This window comes from Entelurus aequoreus, linkage group LG14 (genome assembly GCF_033978785.1).
Source record: "Entelurus aequoreus isolate RoL-2023_Sb linkage group LG14, RoL_Eaeq_v1.1, whole genome shotgun sequence".
NCBI classification, from domain to species: Eukaryota; Metazoa; Chordata; class Actinopteri; order Syngnathiformes; family Syngnathidae; genus Entelurus; species Entelurus aequoreus.
The window spans coordinates 60,034,714-60,057,213 of NC_084744.1; the positions used below are offsets into that span (position 1 = coordinate 60,034,714).

Genomic DNA, 22,500 nt, shown 5'->3' on the forward strand with positions numbered 1-22,500 from the left:
CTGACTACAACCACACCAACATCTACCCCTCTGACTACAACCACACCAACATCAACCCCTCTGACTACAACCACACCAACATCTACCCCTCTGACTACAACCACACCAACATCAACCCCTCTGACTACAACCACACCAACATCAACCCCTCTGACTACAACCACACCAACATCAACCCCTCTGACTACAACCACACCAACATCAACCCCTCTGACTACAACCACACCAACATCAACCCCTCTGACTACAACCACACCAACATCAACCCCTCTGACTACAACCACACCAACATCAACCCCTCTGACTACAACCACACCAACATCAACCCCTCTGACTACAACCACACCAACATCAACCCCTCTGACTACAACCACACCAACATCAACCCCTCTGACTACAACCACACCAACATCAACCCCTCTGACTACAACCACACCAACATCAACCCCTCTGACTACAACCACACCAACATCAACCCCTCTGACTACAACCACACCAACATCAACCCCTCTGACTACAACCACACCAACATCAACCCCTCTGACTACAACCACACCAACATCAACCCCTCTGACTACAACCACACCAACATCTACCCCTCTGACTACAACCACACCAACATCAACCCCTCTGACTACAACCACACCAACATCAACCCCTCTGACTACAACCACACCAACATCAACCCCTCTGACTACAACCACACCAACATCTACCCCTCTGACTACAACCACACCAACATCTACCCCTCTGACTACAACCACACCAACATCAACCCCTCTGACTACAACCACACCAACATCAACCCCTCTGACTACAACCACACCAACATCTACCCCTCTGACTACAACCACACCAACATCAACCCCTCTGACTACAACCACACCAACATCAACCCCTCTGACTACAACCACACCAACATCTACCCCTCTGACTACAACCACACCAACATCAACCCCTCTGACTACAACCACACCAACATCAACCCCTCTGACTACAACCACACCAACATCAACCCCTCTGACTACAACCACACCAACATCAACCCCTCTGACTACAACCACACCAACATCAACCCCTCTGACTACAACCACACCAACATCTACCCCTCTGACTACAACCACACCAACATCTACCCCTCTGACTACAACCACACCAACATCTACCCCTCTGACTACAACCACACCAACATCAACCCCTCTGACTACAACCACACCAACATCTACCCCTCTGACTACAACCACACCAACATCTACCCCTCTGACTACAACCACACCAACATCTACCCCTCTGACTACAACCACACCAACATCAACCCCCCTGACTACAACCACACCAACATCTACCCCTCTGACTACAACCACACCAACATCAACCCCCCTGACTACAACCACACCAACATCTACCCCTCTGACTACAACCACACCAACATCTACCCCTCTGACTACAACCACACCAACATCAACCCCCCTGACTACAACCACACCAACATCTACCCCCTGACTACAACCACACCAACATCTACCCCTCTGACTACAACCACACCAACATCTACCCCTCTGACTACAACCACACCAACATCTACCCCTCTGACTACAACCACACCAACATCTACCCCTCTGACTACAACCACACCAACATCTACCCCTCTGACTACAACCACACCAACATCTACCCCTCTGACTACAACCACACCAACATCTACCCCTCTGACTACAACCACACCAACATCTACCCTTAAAGACCAGTGTTTTATAGCATTTACATTTCACTCAGGAGTGGATCTTCACATTTTGCAACATCTTATTATTATTATTATTATTATGATTATTATGATTGAAGTCCACTTACCACCGACAGAGTGCTGGTCATGGCCGCACCGTCGGGGCTGAAGGTGCCGCCATCTTGGTTGAGCATGGTGGCGCCATCCTGACTGCGGGGCATTCTGGGGACATTCATGCCCTGCAGCTGGTAGGGATGGTGGGGGGCCGAGTGGGCCGGCCCGTCCAGAGAGCCATAGGGTCCAGTGGGGGAGTCCTGGGGCAGGTGAGGGGGCAGCATGTGGTCCGGCAGGTGAGGGGGAGTGATGGGTGCAAAGTTGTAGTCCTCGTCACCCATTTGGTAGGACTGAAGACCAGACCATGGACACAAGACATACTCTTTATTAGCATACAGTAGTGTAGTACACCTAAGTATTCATTAAGTACCACCATGATGACAACATTAAATACAGTAGTGTAGTAGACCTAAGTATTCATCAAGTACCACCATAATGACAACATTAAATACAGTAGTGTAGTAGACCTAAGTATTCATTAAGTACCACCATAATGACAACATTAAAATACAGTAGTGTAGTAGACCTAAGTATTCATTAAGTACCACCATAATGACAACATTAAATACAGTAGTGTAGTACACCTAAGTATTCATAAAGTACCACCATCATGACAACATTAAATACAGTAGTGTAGTAGACCTAAGTATTCATTAAGTACCACCATAATGACAACATTAAATACAGTAGTGTAGTACACCTAAGTATTCATTAAGTACCACCATAATGACAACATTAAATACAGTAGTGTAGTAGACCTAAGTATTCATTAAGTACCACCATAATGACAACATTAAATACAGTAGTGTAGTAGACCTAAGTATTCATTAAGTACCACCATAATGACAACATTAAATACAGTAGTGTAGTACACCTAAGTATTCATTAAGTACCACCATAATGACATCATTAAATACAGTAGTGTAGTACACCTAAGTATTCATTAAGTACCACCATCATGACAACATTAAATACAGTAGTGTAGTAGACCTAAGTATTCATTAAGTACCACCATAATGACTACATTAAATACAGTAGTGTAGTAGACCTAAGTATTCATTAAGTACCACCATAATGACAACATTAAAATACAGTAGTGTAGTAGACCTAAGTATTCATTAAGTACCACCATAATGACAACATTAAATACAGTAGTGTAGTACACCTAAGTATTCATTAAGTACCACCATAATGACAACATTAAATACAGTAGTGTAGTAGACCTAAGTATTCATTAAGTACCACCATAATGACAACATTAAATACAGTAGTGTAGTAGACCTAAGTATTCATTAAGTACCACCATAATGACAACATTAAATACAGTAGTGTAGTACACCTAAGTATTCATTAAGTACCACCATAATGACATCATTAAATACAGTAGTGTAGTACACCTAAGTATTCATTAAGTACCACCATCATGACAACATTAAATACAGTAGTGTAGTAGACCTAAGTATTCATTAAGTACCACCATAATGACTACATTAAATACAGTAGTGTAGTAGACCTAAGTATTCATTAAGTACCACCATCATGACAACATTAAATACAGTAGTGTAGTAGACCTAAGTATTCATTAAGTACCACCATAATGACAACATTAAATACAGTAGTGTAGTAGACCTAAGTATTCATTAAGTACCACCATCATGACAACATTAAATACAGTAGTGTAGTAGACCTAAGTATTCATTAAGTACCACCATAATGACAACATTAAATACAGTAGTGTAGTAGACCTAAGTATTCATTAAGTACCACCATCATGACAACATTAAATACAGTAGTGTAGTACACCTAAGTATTCATTAAGTACCACCATAATGACAACATTAAATACAGTAGTGTAGTAGACCTAAGTATTCATTAAGTACCACCATAATGACAACATTAAATACAGTAGTGTAGTAGACCTAAGTATTCATTAAGTACCACCCTAATGACAACATTAAATACAGTAGTGTAGTAGACCTAAGTATTCATTAAGTACCACCATAATGACAACATTAAATACAGTAGTGTAGTAGACCTAAGTATTCATTAAGTACCACCATAATGACAACATTAAATACAGTAGTGTAGTAGACCTAAGTATTCATTAAGTACCACCATAATGGCAACATTAAATACAGTAGTGTAGTAGACCTAAGTATTCATTAAGTACCACCATAATGACAACATTAAATACAGTAGTGTAGTAGACCTAAGTATTCATTAAGTACCACCATAATGGCAACATTAAATACAGTAGTGTAGTAGACCTAAGTATTCATTAAGTACCACCATAATGACAACATTAAATACAGTAGTGTAGTAGACCTAAGTATTCATTAAGTACCACCATAATGACAACATTAAATACAGTAGTGTAGTAGACCTAAGTATTCATTAAGTACCACCATAATGACAACATTAAATACAGTAGTGTAGTAGACCTAAGTATTCATTAAGTACCACCATAATGACAACATTAAATACAGTAGTGTAGTAGACCTAAGTATTCATTAAGTACCACCATAATGACAACATTAAATACAGTAGTGTAGTAGACCTAAGTATTCATTAAGTACCACCATCATGACAACATTAAATACAGTAGTGTAGTAGACCTAAGTATTCATTAAGTACCACCATCATGACAACATTAAATACAGTAGTGTAGTAGACCTAAGTATTCATTAAGTACCACCATAATGACAACATTAAATACAGTAGTGTAGTAGACCTAAGTATTCATTAAGTACCACCATAATGACAACATTAAATACAGTAGTGTAGTAGACCTAAGTATTCATTAAGTAACACCATAATGACAACATTAAATACAGTAGTGTAGTAGACCTAAGTATTCATTAAGTACCACCATAATGACAACATTAAATACAGTAGTGTAGTAGACCTAAGTATTCATTAAGTACCACCATCATGACAACATTAAATACAGTAGTGTAGTACACCTAAGTATTCATTAAGTACCACCATAATGACAACATTAAATACAGTAGTGTAGTAGACCTAAGTATTCATTAAGTACCACCATAATGACAACATTAAATACAGTAGTGTAGTAGACCTAAGTATTCATTAAGTACCACCCTAATGACAACATTAAATACAGTAGTGTAGTAGACCTAAGTATTCATTAAGTACCACCATAATGACAACATTAAATACAGTAGTGTAGTAGACCTAAGTATTCATTAAGTACCACCATAATGACAACATTAAATACAGTAGTGTAGTAGACCTAAGTATTCATTAAGTACCACCATAATGGCAACATTAAATACAGTAGTGTAGTAGACCTAAGTATTCATTAAGTACCACCATAATGACAACATTAAATACAGTAGTGTAGTAGACCTAAGTATTCATTAAGTACCACCATAATGGCAACATTAAATACAGTAGTGTAGTAGACCTAAGTATTCATTAAGTACCACCATAATGACAACATTAAATACAGTAGTGTAGTAGACCTAAGTATTCATTAAGTACCACCATAATGACAACATTAAATACAGTAGTGTAGTAGACCTAAGTATTCATTAAGTACCACCATAATGACAACATTAAATACAGTAGTGTAGTAGACCTAAGTATTCATTAAGTACCACCATAATGACAACATTAAATACAGTAGTGTAGTAGACCTAAGTATTCATTAAGTACCACCATAATGACAACATTAAATACAGTAGTGTAGTAGACCTAAGTATTCATTAAGTACCACCATAATGACAACATTAAATACAGTAGTGTAGTAGACCTAAGTATTCATTAAGTACCACCATGATGACAACATTAAATACAGTAGTGTAGTACACCTAAGTATTCATTAAGTACCACCATCATGACAACATTAAATACAGTAGTGTAGTAGACCTAAGTATTCATTAAGTACCACCATAATGACAACATTAAATACAGTAGTGTAGTAGACCTAAGTATTCATTAAGTACCACCATCATGACAACATTAAATACAGTAGTGTAGTACACCTAAGTATTCATTAAGTACCACCATAATGACAACATTAAATACAGTAGTGTAGTAGACCTAAGTATTCATTAAGTACCACCATAATGACAACATTAAATACAGTAGTGTAGTAGACCTAAGTATTCATTAAGTACCACCCTAATGACAACATTAAATACAGTAGTGTAGTAGACCTAAGTATTCATTAAGTACCACCATAATGACAACATTAAATACAGTAGTGTAGTAGACCTAAGTATTCATAAAGTACCACCATCATGACAACATTAAATACAGTAGTGTAGTAGACCTAAGTATTCATTAAGTACCACCATAATGACAACATTAAATACAGTAGTGTAGTACACCTAAGTATTCATTAAGTACCACCATAATGACAACATTAAATACAGTAGTGTAGTAGACCTAAGTATTCATTAAGTACCACCATAATGACAACATTAAATACAGTAGTGTAGTAGACCTAAGTATTCATTAAGTACCACCATAATGACAACATTAAATACAGTAGTGTAGTAGACCTAAGTATTCATTAAGTACCACCATAATGGCAACATTAAATACAGTAGTGTAGTAGACCTAAGTATTCATTAAGTACCACCATAATGACAACATTAAATACAGTAGTGTAGTAGACCTAAGTATTCATTAAGTACCACCATAATGGCAACATTAAATACAGTAGTGTAGTAGACCTAAGTATTCATTAAGTACCACCATAATGACAACATTAAATACAGTAGTGTAGTAGACCTAAGTATTCATTAAGTACCACCATAATGACAACATTAAATACAGTAGTGTAGTAGACCTAAGTATTCATTAAGTACCACCATAATGGCAACATTAAATACAGTAGTGTAGTAGACCTAAGTATTCATTAAGTACCACCATAATGACAACATTAAATACAGTAGTGTAGTAGACCTAAGTATTCATTAAGTACCACCATAATGACAACATTAAATACAGTAGTGTAGTAGACCTAAGTATTCATTAAGTACCACCATAATGACAACATTAAATACAGTAGTGTAGTAGACCTAAGTATTCATTAAGTACCACCATAATGACAACATTAAATACAGTAGTGTAGTAGACCTAAGTATTCATTAAGTACCACCATAATGACAACATTAAATACAGTAGTGTAGTAGACCTAAGTATTCATTAAGTACCACCATAATGACAACATTAAATACAGTAGTGTAGTAGACCTAAGTATTCATTAAGTACCACCATGATGACAACATTAAATACAGTAGTGTAGTACACCTAAGTATTCATTAAGTACCACCATCATGACAACATTAAATACAGTAGTGTAGTAGACCTAAGTATTCATTAAGTACCACCATAATGACAACATTAAATACAGTAGTGTAGTAGACCTAAGTATTCATTAAGTACCACCATCATGACAACATTAAATACAGTAGTGTAGTACACCTAAGTATTCATTAAGTACCACCATAATGACAACATTAAATACAGTAGTGTAGTAGACCTAAGTATTCATTAAGTACCACCATAATGACAACATTAAATACAGTAGTGTAGTAGACCTAAGTATTCATTAAGTACCACCCTAATGACAACATTAAATACAGTAGTGTAGTAGACCTAAGTATTCATTAAGTACCACCATAATGACAACATTAAATACAGTAGTGTAGTAGACCTAAGTATTCATAAAGTACCACCATCATGACAACATTAAATACAGTAGTGTAGTAGACCTAAGTATTCATTAAGTACCACCATAATGACAACATTAAATACAGTAGTGTAGTACACCTAAGTATTCATTAAGTACCACCATAATGACAACATTAAATACAGTAGTGTAGTAGACCTAAGTATTCATTAAGTACCACCATAATGACAACATTAAATACAGTAGTGTAGTAGACCTAAGTATTCATTAAGTACCACCATAATGACAACATTAAATACAGTAGTGTAGTACACCTAAGTATTCATTAAGTACCACCATAATGACATCATTAAATACAGTAGTGTAGTACACCTAAGTATTCATTAAGTACCACCATCATGACAACATTAAATACAGTAGTGTAGTAGACCTAAGTATTCATTAAGTACCACCATAATGACTACATTAAATACAGTAGTGTAGTAGACCTAAGTATTCATTAAGTACCACCATAATGACAACATTAAATACAGTAGTGTAGTAGACCTAAGTATTCATTAAGTACCACCATAATGACAACATTAAATACAGTAGTGTAGTAGACCTAAGTATTCATTAAGTACCACCATAATGACAACATTAAATACAGTAGTGTAGTAGACCTAAGTATTCATTAAGTACCACCATAATGACAACATTAAAATACAGTAGTGTAGTAGACCTAAGTATTCATTAAGTACCACCATAATGACAACATTAAATACAGTAGTGTAGTACACCTAAGTATTCATTAAGTACCACCATAATGACAACATTAAATACAGTAGTGTAGTAGACCTAAGTATTCATTAAGTACCACCATAATGACAACATTAAATACAGTAGTGTAGTAGACCTAAGTATTCATTAAGTACCACCATAATGACAACATTAAATACAGTAGTGTAGTACACCTAAGTATTCATTAAGTACCACCATAATGACATCATTAAATACAGTAGTGTAGTAGACCTAAGTATTCATTAAGTACCACCATCATGACAACATTAAATACAGTAGTGTAGTACACCTAAGTATTCATTAAGTACCACCATCATGACAACATTAAATACAGTAGTGTAGTAGTACTAAGTATTCATTAAGTACCACCATAATGACAACATTAAATACAGTAGTGTAGTACACCTAAGTATTCATTAAGTACCACCATCATGACAACATTAAATACAGTAGTGTAGTAGACCTAAGTATTCATTAAGTACCACCATAATGACTACATTAAATACAGTAGTGTAGTAGACCTAAGTATTCATTAAGTACCACCATAATGACAACATTAAATACAGTAGTGTAGTAGACCTAAGTATTCATTAAGTACCACCATCATGACAACATTAAATACAGTAGTGTAGTAGACCTAAGTATTCATTAAGTACCACCATAATGACAACATTAAATACAGTAGTGTAGTAGACCTAAGTATTCATTAAGTACCACCATCATGACAACATTAAATACAGTAGTGTAGTACACCTAAGTATTCATTAAGTACCACCATAATGACAACATTAAATACAGTAGTGTAGTAGACCTAAGTATTCATTAAGTACCACCATAATGACAACATTAAATACAGTAGTGTAGTAGACCTAAGTATTCATTAAGTACCACCCTAATGACAACATTAAATACAGTAGTGTAGTAGACCTAAGTATTCATTAAGTACCACCATAATGACAACATTAAATACAGTAGTGTAGTAGACCTAAGTATTCATTAAGTACCACCATAATGACAACATTAAATACAGTAGTGTAGTAGACCTAAGTATTCATTAAGTACCACCATAATGGCAACATTAAATACAGTAGTGTAGTAGACCTAAGTATTCATTAAGTACCACCATAATGACAACATTAAATACAGTAGTGTAGTAGACCTAAGTATTCATTAAGTACCACCATAATGGCAACATTAAATACAGTAGTGTAGTAGACCTAAGTATTCATTAAGTACCACCATAATGACAACATTAAATACAGTAGTGTAGTAGACCTAAGTATTCATTAAGTACCACCATAATGACAACATTAAATACAGTAGTGTAGTAGACCTAAGTATTCATTAAGTACCACCATAATGACAACATTAAATACAGTAGTGTAGTAGACCTAAGTATTCATTAAGTACCACCATAATGACAACATTAAATACAGTAGTGTAGTAGACCTAAGTATTCATTAAGTACCACCATAATGACAACATTAAATACAGTAGTGTAGTAGACCTAAGTATTCATTAAGTACCACCATAATGACAACATTAAATACAGTAGTGTAGTAGACCTAAGTATTCATTAAGTACCACCATCATGACAACATTAAATACAGTAGTGTAGTACACCTAAGTATTCATTAAGTACCACCATCATGACAACATTAAATACAGTAGTGTAGTAGACCTAAGTATTCATTAAGTACCACCATAATGACTACATTAAATACAGTAGTGTAGTAGACCTAAGTATTCATTAAGTACCACCATAATGACAACATTAAATACAGTAGTGTAGTAGACCTAAGTATTCATTAAGTACCACCATAATGACAACATTAAATACAGTAGTGTAGTAGACCTAAGTATTCATTAAGTACCACCATAATGACAACATTAAAATACAGTAGTGTAGTAGACCTAAGTATTCATCAAGTACCACCATAATGACAACATTAAATACAGTAGTGTAGTAGACCTAAGTATTCATTAAGTACCACCATAATGACAACATTAAAATACAGTAGTGTAGTAGACCTAAGTATTCATTAAGTACCACCATAATGACATCATTAAATACAGTAGTGTAGTACACCTAAGTATTCATTAAGTACCACCATCATGACAACATTAAATACAGTAGTGTAGTAGACCTAAGTATTCATTAAGTACCACCATAATGACAACATTAAATACAGTAGTGTAGTAGACCTAAGTATTCATTAAGTACCACCATAATGACAACATTAAATACAGTAGTGTAGTAGACCTAAGTATTCATTAAGTACCACCATAATGGCAACATTAAATACAGTAGTGTAGTAGACCTAAGTATTCATTAAGTACCACCATAATGACAACATTAAATACAGTAGTGTAGTAGACCTAAGTATTCATTAAGTACCACCATAATGGCAACATTAAATACAGTAGTGTAGTAGACCTAAGTATTCATTAAGTACCACCATAATGACAACATTAAATACAGTAGTGTAGTAGACCTAAGTATTCATTAAGTACCACCATAATGACAACATTAAATACAGTAGTGTAGTAGACCTAAGTATTCATTAAGTACCACCATAATGACAACATTAAATACAGTAGTGTAGTAGACCTAAGTATTCATTAAGTACCACCATAATGACAACATTAAATACAGTAGTGTAGTAGACCTAAGTATTCATTAAGTACCACCATAATGACAACATTAAATACAGTAGTGTAGTAGACCTAAGTATTCATTAAGTACCACCATAATGACAACATTAAATACAGTAGTGTAGTAGACCTAAGTATTCATTAAGTACCACCATCATGACAACATTAAATACAGTAGTGTAGTACACCTAAGTATTCATTAAGTACCACCATCATGACAACATTAAATACAGTAGTGTAGTAGACCTAAGTATTCATTAAGTACCACCATAATGACTACATTAAATACAGTAGTGTAGTAGACCTAAGTATTCATTAAGTACCACCATAATGACAACATTAAATACAGTAGTGTAGTAGACCTAAGTATTCATTAAGTACCACCATAATGACAACATTAAATACAGTAGTGTAGTAGACCTAAGTATTCATTAAGTACCACCATAATGACAACATTAAAATACAGTAGTGTAGTAGACCTAAGTATTCATCAAGTACCACCATAATGACAACATTAAAATACAGTAGTGTAGTAGACCTAAGTATTCATTAAGTACCATCATAATGACAACATTAAAATACAGTTCTTTGGTGTACCACAGCTCGACAGATAGTTGACAGCATGAAGAAACAGAAGCTCCAGAAGTTTTGTCGCTAATTGACGTTCCTTCATTGGAATTATTTTCCTTCCTCAGTTGTATTTCTGCACACGTCTACCTTTACACCTACATAGTAATTATAGTTACATAAAGAAGAAGCACATTAAAAAGTATCCAGTAACAAACGTGTCCGCATCCTTCAACTTAATGAGTCATTCTGGTGTTGCAAAAGAAGAAAAACAATGACAACTGAGGGCCAGTACAGGTCAAACTATCTAGAGGCCTTTGAAGCATCAACTACTCATTCATTCAGATCTTTTGAAACTGGAGCTTTTTATTGGTCCTTATGAACAAATTGTATTCATTTTTGAAATGCACTTCCATATATGAACCTAAGAAGAGTCACACACGGGCGTGCTCGGCTAGTAGCTGTACGCCAAGTACGACAATGCTCGGCTAGTAGCTGTACGCCAAGAGATAAGCTAGCTCCTATGTCAGTAGGACAATGCTGTTTGACTTCATTGACTTTCAAATCCTACAAAAAGAAGACGTGATGTTTTCTCACTTATTCCAAATAAGTGCAGCTCCTCCTAACGGGAGTTATTTGTCAAATAAAGAAATATCAAATAGAATCAGAAAGCCATCATTTATTATTGCAACACACTGCAAAATAATACAGTAAATGGTATATTTTCCCTCTATAAACATAATATTTGAAACATCAGTAATTGTAATGCAATAAAATGCCAATTGAGTCATTTGGAGTTACATGACATTTTAAAAAGAGTATATTATGAGTAATGTCACCTTGCATCAACAATGTTGATACTGAAGTGTCAGTCAAATGATTCACATTTCTCAGCTGACTCTGGTTTCTTCTTTGTCACAATGTGGTGGGATCATTCTGTCACGTCACTCACTGCCCTCCTGTGGATGCTACGTGTAATGCATCTCATACTTCTTAGGGGAAAACACTAATTACGCAGGTCACTGTTGTATCACTTGTGATACGTTGTAGGTCCTGGTCCAACCAATCCAGCTTTGTGGCCAAGATGCAGTTAAACAGTTGCCAGTTGAAGACTTGTTGTCCTATTTCTTCAATCTCCTCTTCATGCTGGGAATAAATGACTGGCCCTTGTCTCCTTCATGGCGGCACTAAGGCCTTCTTGCAGGAGGACTAATGTAGTCACGATCAAGTCCTTCTTGCAGGAGGACTAATGTAGTCACGATCAAGTCCTTCTTGCAGGAGGACTAATGTAGTCACGATCAAGTCCTTCTTGCAGGAGGACTAATGTAGTCAGGATCAAGTCCTTCTTGCAGGAAGACTAATGTAGTCAGGATCAAGTCCTTCTTGCAGGAGGACTAATGTAGTCACGATCAAGTCCTTCTTGCAGGAGGACTAATGTAGTCACGATCAAGTCCTTCTTGCAGGAGGACTAATGTAGTCACGATCAAGTCCTTCTTGCAGGAAGACTAATGTAGTCAGGATCAAGTCCTTCTTGCAGGAGGACTAATGTAGTCAGGATCAAGTCCTTCTTGCAGGAAGACTAATGTAGTCACGATCAAGTCCTTCTTGCAGGAGGACTAATGTAGTCACGATCAAGTCCTTCTTGCAGGAGGACTAATGTAGTCACGATCAAGTCCTTCTTGCAGGAGGACTAATGTAGTCAGGATCAAGTCCTTCTTGCAGGAGGACTAATGTAGTCACGATCAAGTCCTTCTTGCAGGAGGACTAATGTAGTCACGATCAAGTCCTTCTTGCAGGAGGACTAATGTAGTCACGATCAAGTCCTTCTTGCAGGAGGACTAATGTAGTCACGATCAAGTCCTTCTTGCAGGAGGACTAATGTAGTCACGATCAAGTCCTTCTTGCAGGAGGACTAATGTAGTCACGATCAAGTCCTTCTTGCAGGAGGACTAATGTAGTCACGATCAAGTCTTTCTTGCAGGAGGACTAATGTAGTCACGATCAAGTCCTTCTTGCAGGAGGACTAATGTAGTCAGGATCAAGTCCTTCTTGCAGGAAGACTAATGTAGTCAGGATCAAGTCCTTCTTGCAGGAGGACTAATGTAGTCAGGATCAAGTCCTTCTTGCAGGAAGACTAATGTAGTCAGGATCAAGTCCTTCTTACAGGAGGACTAATGTAGTCAGGATCAAGTCCTTCTTGCAGGAGGACTAATGTAGTCAGGATCAGTCCTTCTTGCAGGAAGACTAATGTAGTCACGATCAAGTCCTTCTTGCAGGAAGACTAATGTAGTCAGGATCAAGTCCTTCTTGTAGGAGGACTAATGTAGTCAGGATCAAGTCCTTCTTGTAGGAGGACTAATGTAGTCAGGATCAAGTCCTTCTTGCAGGAGGACTAATGTAGTCAGGATCAAGTCCTTCTTGCAGGAAGACTAATGTAGTCAGGATCAAGTCCTTTTTGTAGGAGGACTAATGTAGTCAGGATCAAGTCCTTCTTGTAGGAGGACTAATGTAGTCAGGATCAAGTCCTTCTTGTAGGAGGACTAATGTAGTCAGGATCAAGTCCTTTTACCCACAAATGAGGCCACTTCCCACACCTCCACGCTCGTCTTCATTTCCCCCACAAACATTCACACATGCTTCATTTGCACTCATCGCACCATCAAAATAAAAGCGTCGTGCTTTTAGTCGCACAAAAACAGCCTGAAATTCAAATGTGTTTTTTTTTGGGAAACAATTACCGTAATTTCCGGACTATAAGCTGCACCTGACTATAAGCCGCACCGGACTATAAGCCGCACCAGCTAAATTTAGGGGAAAATACAGATTGCTCCATATATAAGCCGCACCCGACTATAAGCCGCAGGGTTTTGATGTGTAATTAGCGTAGTATATAGTGTAATTAGCGTAGCATATAGTGTAATTAGCGTAGCATATAGTGTAATTAGCGTAGCATATAGTGTAATTAGCGTAGTATATAGTGTAATTAGCGTAGCATATAGTGTAATTAGCTTAGCATATAGTGTAATTAGCGTAGCATATAGTGTAATTAGCGTAGTATATAGTGTAATTAGCGTAGTATATAGTGTAATTAGCGTAGTATATAGTGTAATTAGCGTAGCATATAGTGTAATTAGCGTAGTATATAGTGTAATTAGCGTAGCATATAGTGTAATTAGCGTAGTATATAGTGTAATTAGCGTAGTATATAGTGTAATTAGCTTAGCATATAGTGTAATTAGCGTAGCATATAGTGTAATTAGCGTAGTATATAGTGTAATTAGCGTAGTATATAGTGTAATTAGCGTAGTATATAGTGTAATTAGCGTAGTATATAGTGTAATTAGCGTAGTATATAGTGTAATTAGCGTAGTATATAGTGTAATTAGCGTAGTATATAGTGTAATTAGCGTAGTATATAGGGGTTCCTGCTACCACGGAGGGGACAGAGATGACTGTTTGGGAACGCAAAGCGTCCCATTTATTAACAATAAATCTTTCAATCATTCAATCAAACTTTCACATCTTTGACATGGCGAACAGCATTCGTGCAGAGTACAAATAATACAACGCTGCAAAGTAATACAAAGTGCTCGCCTGTACGTTATCAAAATAAGCAGCCTACTACCGGTATATGAAAAGTCAGTCTTTAATCATTGTGTCATCGTCTTCCTCCTGCGTACTAAAATCCTCTTCGTCGGTGTCGGAGAAGAACAGGCCGCAAATAAGCCGCACCCTTGTATAAGCCGCAGGGACCAGAACGAGGGGGAAAAGTAGCGGCTTATAGTCCGGAAATTACGGTAGTTATTTACACAGAATATTTCTGTGTAAATAAGTCATTTCACAAAGTATAAGCTGCGGTTTATATGTGAGATTATGCTTGCAAGTGAATCATGAAGAAAAGCAGAGACACTAGGGACCGGTGCCGTTCACACTAGGGATCGGTACCGTTCACACTAGGGACCGGTACCGTTCACACTAGGGACCGGTACCGTTCACACTAGGGACCGGTACCGTTCACACTGGGGACCGGTACCGTTCACATTTGATCCCATACAGTTCCAATTCCCAGTACCAGTACCAGGGCGCTGATAGCAATCATATTCATTTTGGGTACTTTTTGTAATAAATATCCTTTGTTTTTTATAACAAAATATTTAGTTTATTGCATTATTTACAAGTATGACATGAAGTTGCAATGACAGTTGTAACTACATTATGCTGTGTTGTTGTTGTGCCCTACAAAGTGTTAATACTGTATGTTTGATTGTAACGTGCATCTTAGTTGTACTGTACATTAACACATTTGGAGGTGTTGGAATCGCCATGTAAAATCGCTAATGCTAATCAGTAGCATGTCATTAGCAAAGCTAATATATATTAGCAGATAGGACATATTTTAGAAAAGCAAAACCTTACTTTATACTGTAGAGACTTTTTTTGTTGTTTTTTTTGAGTCAATTGCTTTGTTGGTGTTGAAAATTGCAACATTACCAAGAGGTAGTTAGGCTGAGTCTGCTCTCAGTGCTGCTGGAGTGATCACCAATTGTGTGCACATTGTGTGCGTAAAATGTTATGAAAATGAAAATGATGCACAATACCAACAATAATGCTTCATCATTTCATATCTGCAAGTTGTAAACAGTGTGTGTGTGTGTGTGTGTGTGTGTGTGTGTGTGTGTGTGTGTGTGTGTGTGTGTGTGTGTGTGTGTGTGTGTGTGTGTGTGTGTGTGTGTGTGTGTGTGTGTGTGTGTGATCACCCAGGCTAGACGCTGCGTGTCGTCCCTCCTCCAGTGCTGGGGGGCGGGGTTAGGGGGCGTGGCCTTGCTGAGAGGCTGCGGCACACGGAACTGTGGGAAGGTTAGGGTGGGCCCAAGAAGTTCAAAGGTCAACAACAGCAAAAAGGAAAGTGAGGACAAAGCCAAGCAGAGAGAGGTTACTAGTTAGTGTACCTGATGTTACTAGTTAGTGTAAGTGATGTCACTAGTTAGTGTACCTGATGTTACTAGTTAGTGTAAGTGATGTTACTAGTTAGTGTACCTGATGTTACTAGTTAGTGTAAGTGATGTTACTAGTTAGTGTACCTGATGTTACTAGTTAGTGTAAGTGATGTTACTAGTTAGTGTACCTGAGGTTACTAGTCAGTGTAAGTGATGTTACTAGTTAGTGTACCTGAGGTTACTAGTCAGTGTAAGTGATGTTACTAGTTAGTGTACCTGATGTTACTAGTTAGTGTACCTGATGTTACTAGTTAGTGTAAGTGATATTACTAGTTAGTGTACCTGAGGTTACTAGTTAGTGTACCTGATGTTACTAGTTAGTGTAAGTGATGTTACTAGTTAGTGTACCTGAGGTTACTAGTTAGTGTAAGTGATGTTACTAGTTAGTGTACCCGAGGTTACTAGTTAGTGTACCTGATGTTACTAGTTAGTGTACCTGATGTTACTAGTTAGTGTAAGTGATGTTACTAGTTAGTGTACCTGAGGTTACTAGTTAGTGTAAGTGATGTTACTAGTTAGTGTAAGTGATGTTACTAGTTAGTGTAAGTTATGTTACTAGTTAGTGTACGTTATGTTACTTGTTAGTGTAAGTTATGTTACTTGTTAGTGTAAGTGATGTTACTAGTTAGTGTACCTGATGTTACTTGTTAGTGTAAGTGATGTTACTAGTTAGTGTACCTGATGTCACTAGTTAGTGTAAGTGATGTTACTAGTTAGTGTACCTGAGGTTACTAGTCAGTGTAAGTGATGTTAGTAGTTATTGTACCTGAGGTTACTAGTTAGTGTACCTGATGTTACTAGTTAGTGTAAGTGATGTTACTAGTTAGTGTACCTGATGTCACTAGTTAGTGTAAGTGATGTTACTAGTTAGTGTACCTGATGTTACTAGTTAGTGTACCTGAGGTTACTAGTTAGTGTACCTGATGTTACTAGTTAGTGTAAGTGATGTTACTAGTTTGTGTACCTGAGGTTACTAGTTTGTGTAAGTGATGTTACTAGTTAGTGTACCTAAGGTTACTAGTCAGTGTAAGTGATGTTACTAGTTAGTGTACCTGAGGTTACTAGTTAGTGTAAGTGATGTTACTAGTTAGTGTACCTGATGTTACTAGTTAGTGTAAGTGATGTTAGTATTTACTAGTTAGTGTACCTGATGTTACTAGTTAGTGTAAGTGATGTTACTAGTTAGTGTACCTGATGTTACTAGTTAGTGTAAGTGGTGTTAGTGTTTACTAGTTAGTGTACCTGATGTTACTAGTTAGTGTAAGTTATGTTAGTATTTACTAGTTAGTGTACCTGATGTTAGTGTTTACTAGTTAGTGTACCTGATGTTACTAGTTAGTGTAAGTGATGTTACTAGTTAGTGTACCTGATGTTACTAGTTAGTGTAAGTGATGTTAGTATTTACTAGTTAGTGTACCTGATGTTAGTGTTTACTAGTTAGTGTACCTGATGTTACTAGTTAGTGTAAGTGATGTTACTAGTTAGTGTACCTGATGTTACTAGTTGGTGTAAGTGATGTTACTAGTTAGTGTACCTGAGGTTACTAGTTAGTGTAAGTGATGTTACTAGTTAGTGTACCTGATGTTACTAGTTAGTGTAAGTGATGTTAGTTTTTACTAGTTAGTGTACCAGATGTTAGTGTTTACTAGTTAGTGTACCTGATGTTACTAGTTAGTGTAAGTGATGTTACTAGTTAGTGTACCTTATGTTACTAGTTACAAAGTTACATTTCAAATAGAAATGTTCACATTTTACATTTATTTCTCCTAGTTCCTATTTTCAATAAGTCATAAAGAAATCTCTAATTATAGATATCAACTTTCATAAAAGACTAATATTGTGATACAGGTACATGACCTAATGAGTCTCCCAGTAAAGAGTTGTTGACTCTTACCAATGTGAAGAAAGACAACCACGCTCACCTGGTTGCTGGAAACATAGTCCACGCCCACTTCCTGCATGCTCAGGAACATGCCCTCACCTTCCAGCTGCAGACAACACACACACTTTTACACACAGTAGTAGACAGCTTTCACAATAAAAGCAACAACCAGAAATAGTACAGATGTTTCACAATAAAAGCAACAACCAGAAATAGTAGAGAGGTTTCACAATAAAAGCAACAACGAGATGACAACCTGAAATAGTAGAGAGGTTTCACAATAAAAGCAACAACCAGAAATAGTAGAGAGGTTTCACAATAAAAGCAACAACCAGAAATAGTAGAGGTTTCACAATAAAAGCAACAACAAGATGGCAAGCAGAAATAGAGCTGTTTCACAATAAAAGCAACAACTAGATGACAACCAGAAAAAGTAGAGAGGTTTCACAATAAAAGCAACAACAAGATGACAAACAGAAATTGTAAAGAGGTTTCACAATAAAAGCAACAATGAGATGACAACCAGAAATAGCAGAGAGATTTCACAATAAAAGCAACAACAAGATGACAAGCAGAAATAGTAGAGGTTTCACAATAAAAGCAACAACAAGATGACAAGCAGAAATAGTAGAGAGGTTTCACAATAAAAGCAACAAGATGACAAGCAGAAATAGTAGAGAGGTTTCACAATAAAAGCAACAACAAGATGACAAGCAGAAATAGTAGAGAGGTTTCACAATAAAAGCAACAAGATGACAAGCAGAAATAGTAGAGAGGTTTCACAATAAAAGCAACAAGATGACAAGCAGAAATAGTAGAGAGGTTTCACAATAAAAGCAACAACAGGATGACAACCAGAAATAGTAGAGAGGTTTCACAATAAAAGCAACAATGAGGTGACAAGCAGAAATAGTAGATAAGTTTCACAATAAAAGCAACAAGATGACAAGCAGAAATAGTAGAGAGGTTTCACAATAAAAGCAACAACAGGATGACAACCAGAAATAGTAGAGAGGTTTCACAATAAAAGCAACAACAGGATGACAAGCAGAAATAGCAGAGAGGTTTCACAATAAAAGCAACAATGAGATGAAAACCAGAAATAGTAGAGCAGTTTCACAATAAAAGCAACAATAAGATGACAACCAGAAATAGTAGAGCGGTTTCACAATAAAAGCAACAACAAGATGACAAGCAAAAATAGTAGAGAGGTTTCACAATAAAAGCAACAACAAGATGACAAGCAAAAATAGTAGAGAGGTTTCACAATAAAAGCAACAACGGGATGACAACCAGAAATAGCAGAGAGGTTTCACAATAAAAGCAACAATAAGATGACAACCAGAAATAGTAGAGAGGTTTCACAATAAAAGCAACAACAAGATGACAAGCAAAAATAGTAGAGAGGTTTCACAATAAAAGCAACAACAAGATGACATGCAAAAATAGTAGAGAGGTTTCACAATAAAAGCAACAACAAGATGACAAGCAAAAATAGTAGAGAGGTTTCACAATAAAAGCAACAACAAGATGACAAGCAAAAATAGTAGAGAGGTTTCACAATAAGTAGTAAGTATGAATTGTTGTAGTTATATTGTAAAACGTACAAACGTTGATGAATGAAAATTCCATACGAGTAGAAACGCTATGAACGATTAGGAGACGGAACGGTACTTCTACTTCCGGTTGAAAGCATTAAATGAAAGGACACTCGTCCAAAAGATGGCACTATAACACAAACAATAACACACAATTGCTTGTTTTTTTCTTTTTAAACTATTTGTGTTATGGCCGTCAGCAGAGAAAAATCCATGAATTAGCCGCACGTTTTTTTAAGCCACGGGGTTCAAAGTGTAGGAAAAAAGCAGCAGCTTATTCTCCAGAATTTACAGTATATTTGCAATTAATCACGATTAATTAGAGGTTTACTATACATGTGATTAATCCTGATTAACACTAAATAAAAGTAATACTGTTTAAACCAGATTAATCCCTTTAGAATTCTGATTATGTGGGATTAATCACAGTTTGCTTGCTACTGAAGTTTTAAAAAAGTTGCCAATAAATTGAAACAAATGCTTATGTCATGGTTAGAATTACATTAATGTCTGTTAATGATTGACCTAATTTTAGGTCATTTGGATATAAATGTTGTATATTAATTGATGTTTATGCATGATTCATGTGGTAGTGTTGTGGGATTAATCGCATGTTAACTTTGACAGCTTTAATACAAAAGGGAAACCTTTCAATAATGATCCTAAACGTCTTATATTCTCTGTACAGAGCCCAATTATTTTGTTTTATTACACAAAGTCCCAAGTTTTATTTCCACTGCAGCAAGTTATTGTTGTTGTGGTGATTGCGCAAGGAGAAGGCCAATTCATGCAAACACAGGTAGGCAGACAGACAGGTAGACAGTTGGACAGACAGGTGGTCAGACAATTGGACAGACAGGTGGACAGACAGGTGTACCTTCCCCCTCCAAGTGCCAGCTGCTAGGTGTTATGCAAATGAGGTGTGGGCTTACAAACCTGTTAGGTGGGAGAATGTTTTTTTAAAGATTGAGTCCAAATGCACTTAAGTGGAAATAAAGTGAACAACAATAACTTTGGGAGCAAGTGATTTTTTCATCTTCACGACAGCTTTATGTTTTAAATTAGACAATTTATCTGCAAGGATTGTTAATACCAGCAAATATAATTGAATGTTTTTGACTGCAAATGAAAACAAAACATGTAATGCCCTCAACTCTCCACTGCACTGTTAAGTTGCGAGACTATCAGAGAGTATCTCAGTACACCAGAGTACTGACACGTATTTCTGCACTGTTAAGTTGCGAGACTATCAGAGAGTATCTCAGTACACCAGAGTGCTGACATGTATTTCTACACTGTTAAGTTGCGAGACTATCAGAGAGTATCTCAGTACACCAGAGTGCTGACATGTATTTCTACACTGTTAAGTTGCGAGACTATCAGAGAGTATCTCAGTACACCAGAGTGCTGACATGTATTTCTACACTGTTAAGTTGCGAGACTATCAGAGAGTATCTCAGTACACCAGAGTGCTGACATGTATTTCTACACTGTTAAGTTGCGAGACTATCAGAGAGTATCTCAGTACACCAGAGTGCTGACATGTATTTCTACACTGTTAAGTTGAGAGACTATCAGAGAGTATCTCAGTACACCAGAGTACTGACATGTATTTCTGCACTGTTAAGTTGCGAGACTATCAGAGAGTATCTCAGTACACCAGAGTACTGACATGTATTTCTGCACTGTTAAGTTGCGAGACTATCAGAGAGTATCTCAGTACACCAGAGTGCTGACATGTATTTCTGCACTGTTAAGTTGCGAGACTATCAGAGAGTATCTCAGTACACCAGAGTGCTGACATGTATTTCTACACTGTTAAGTTGCGAGACTATCAGAGAGTATCTCAGTACACCAGAGTGCTGACATGTATTTCTACACTGTTAAGTTGAGAGACTATCAGAGAGTATCTCAGTACACCAGAGTGCTGACATGTATTTCTGCACTGTTAAGTTGCGAGACTATCAGAGAGTATCTCAGTACACCAGAGTGCTGACATGTATTTCTACACTGTTAAGTTGAGAGACTATCAGAGAGTATCTCAGTACACCAGAGTGCTGACATGTATTTCTGCACTGTTAAGTTGAGAGACTATCAGAGAGTATCTCAGTACACCAGAGTGCTGACATGTATTTCTACACTGTTAAGTTGCGAGACTATCAGAGAGTATCTCAGTACACCAGAGTACTGATATGTATTTCTACACTGTTAAGTTGAGAGACTATCAGAGAGTATCTCAGTACACCAGAGTACTGACATGTATTTCTACACTGTTAAGTTGAGAGACTATCAGAGAGTATCTCAGTACACCAGAGTGCTGACATGTATTTCTACACTGTTAAGTTGAGAGACTATCAGAGAGTATCTCAGTACACCAGAGTACTGACATGTATTTCTACACTGTTAAGTTGAGAGACTATCAGAGAGTATCTCAGTACACCAGAGTGCTGACATGTATTTCTACACTGTTAAGTTGAGAGACTATCAGAGAGTATCTCAGTACACCAGAGTACTGACAT

At 36.8% G+C, this 22,500-nt stretch overlaps 1 protein-coding gene across 3 annotated transcripts in view; it reads right to left on the reverse strand.

Moving 5' to 3' along the window:
* The window catches only part of LOC133665481 (thymocyte selection-associated high mobility group box protein TOX-like), a 75,074-nt gene that overhangs the window by 23,911 nt on the left and 28,663 nt on the right, over positions 1 to 22,500 (reverse strand). For 2 of the 3 annotated variants that reach the window (XM_062070789.1, XM_062070788.1), the window contains exons 2-4: positions 18,424 to 18,489; positions 16,262 to 16,351; positions 1,852 to 2,127 (exon numbers count right to left, since the gene is read on the reverse strand). In XM_062070789.1, the coding sequence (XP_061926773.1) occupies positions 1,852 to 2,127; positions 16,262 to 16,351; positions 18,424 to 18,489 (432 nt within the window). Of the gene's footprint in view, positions 1 to 1,851; positions 2,128 to 16,261; positions 16,352 to 18,423; positions 18,490 to 20,858; positions 20,918 to 22,500 lie in introns of all 3 variants that reach the window. The other variant, XM_062070790.1, reaches the window with a different exon arrangement.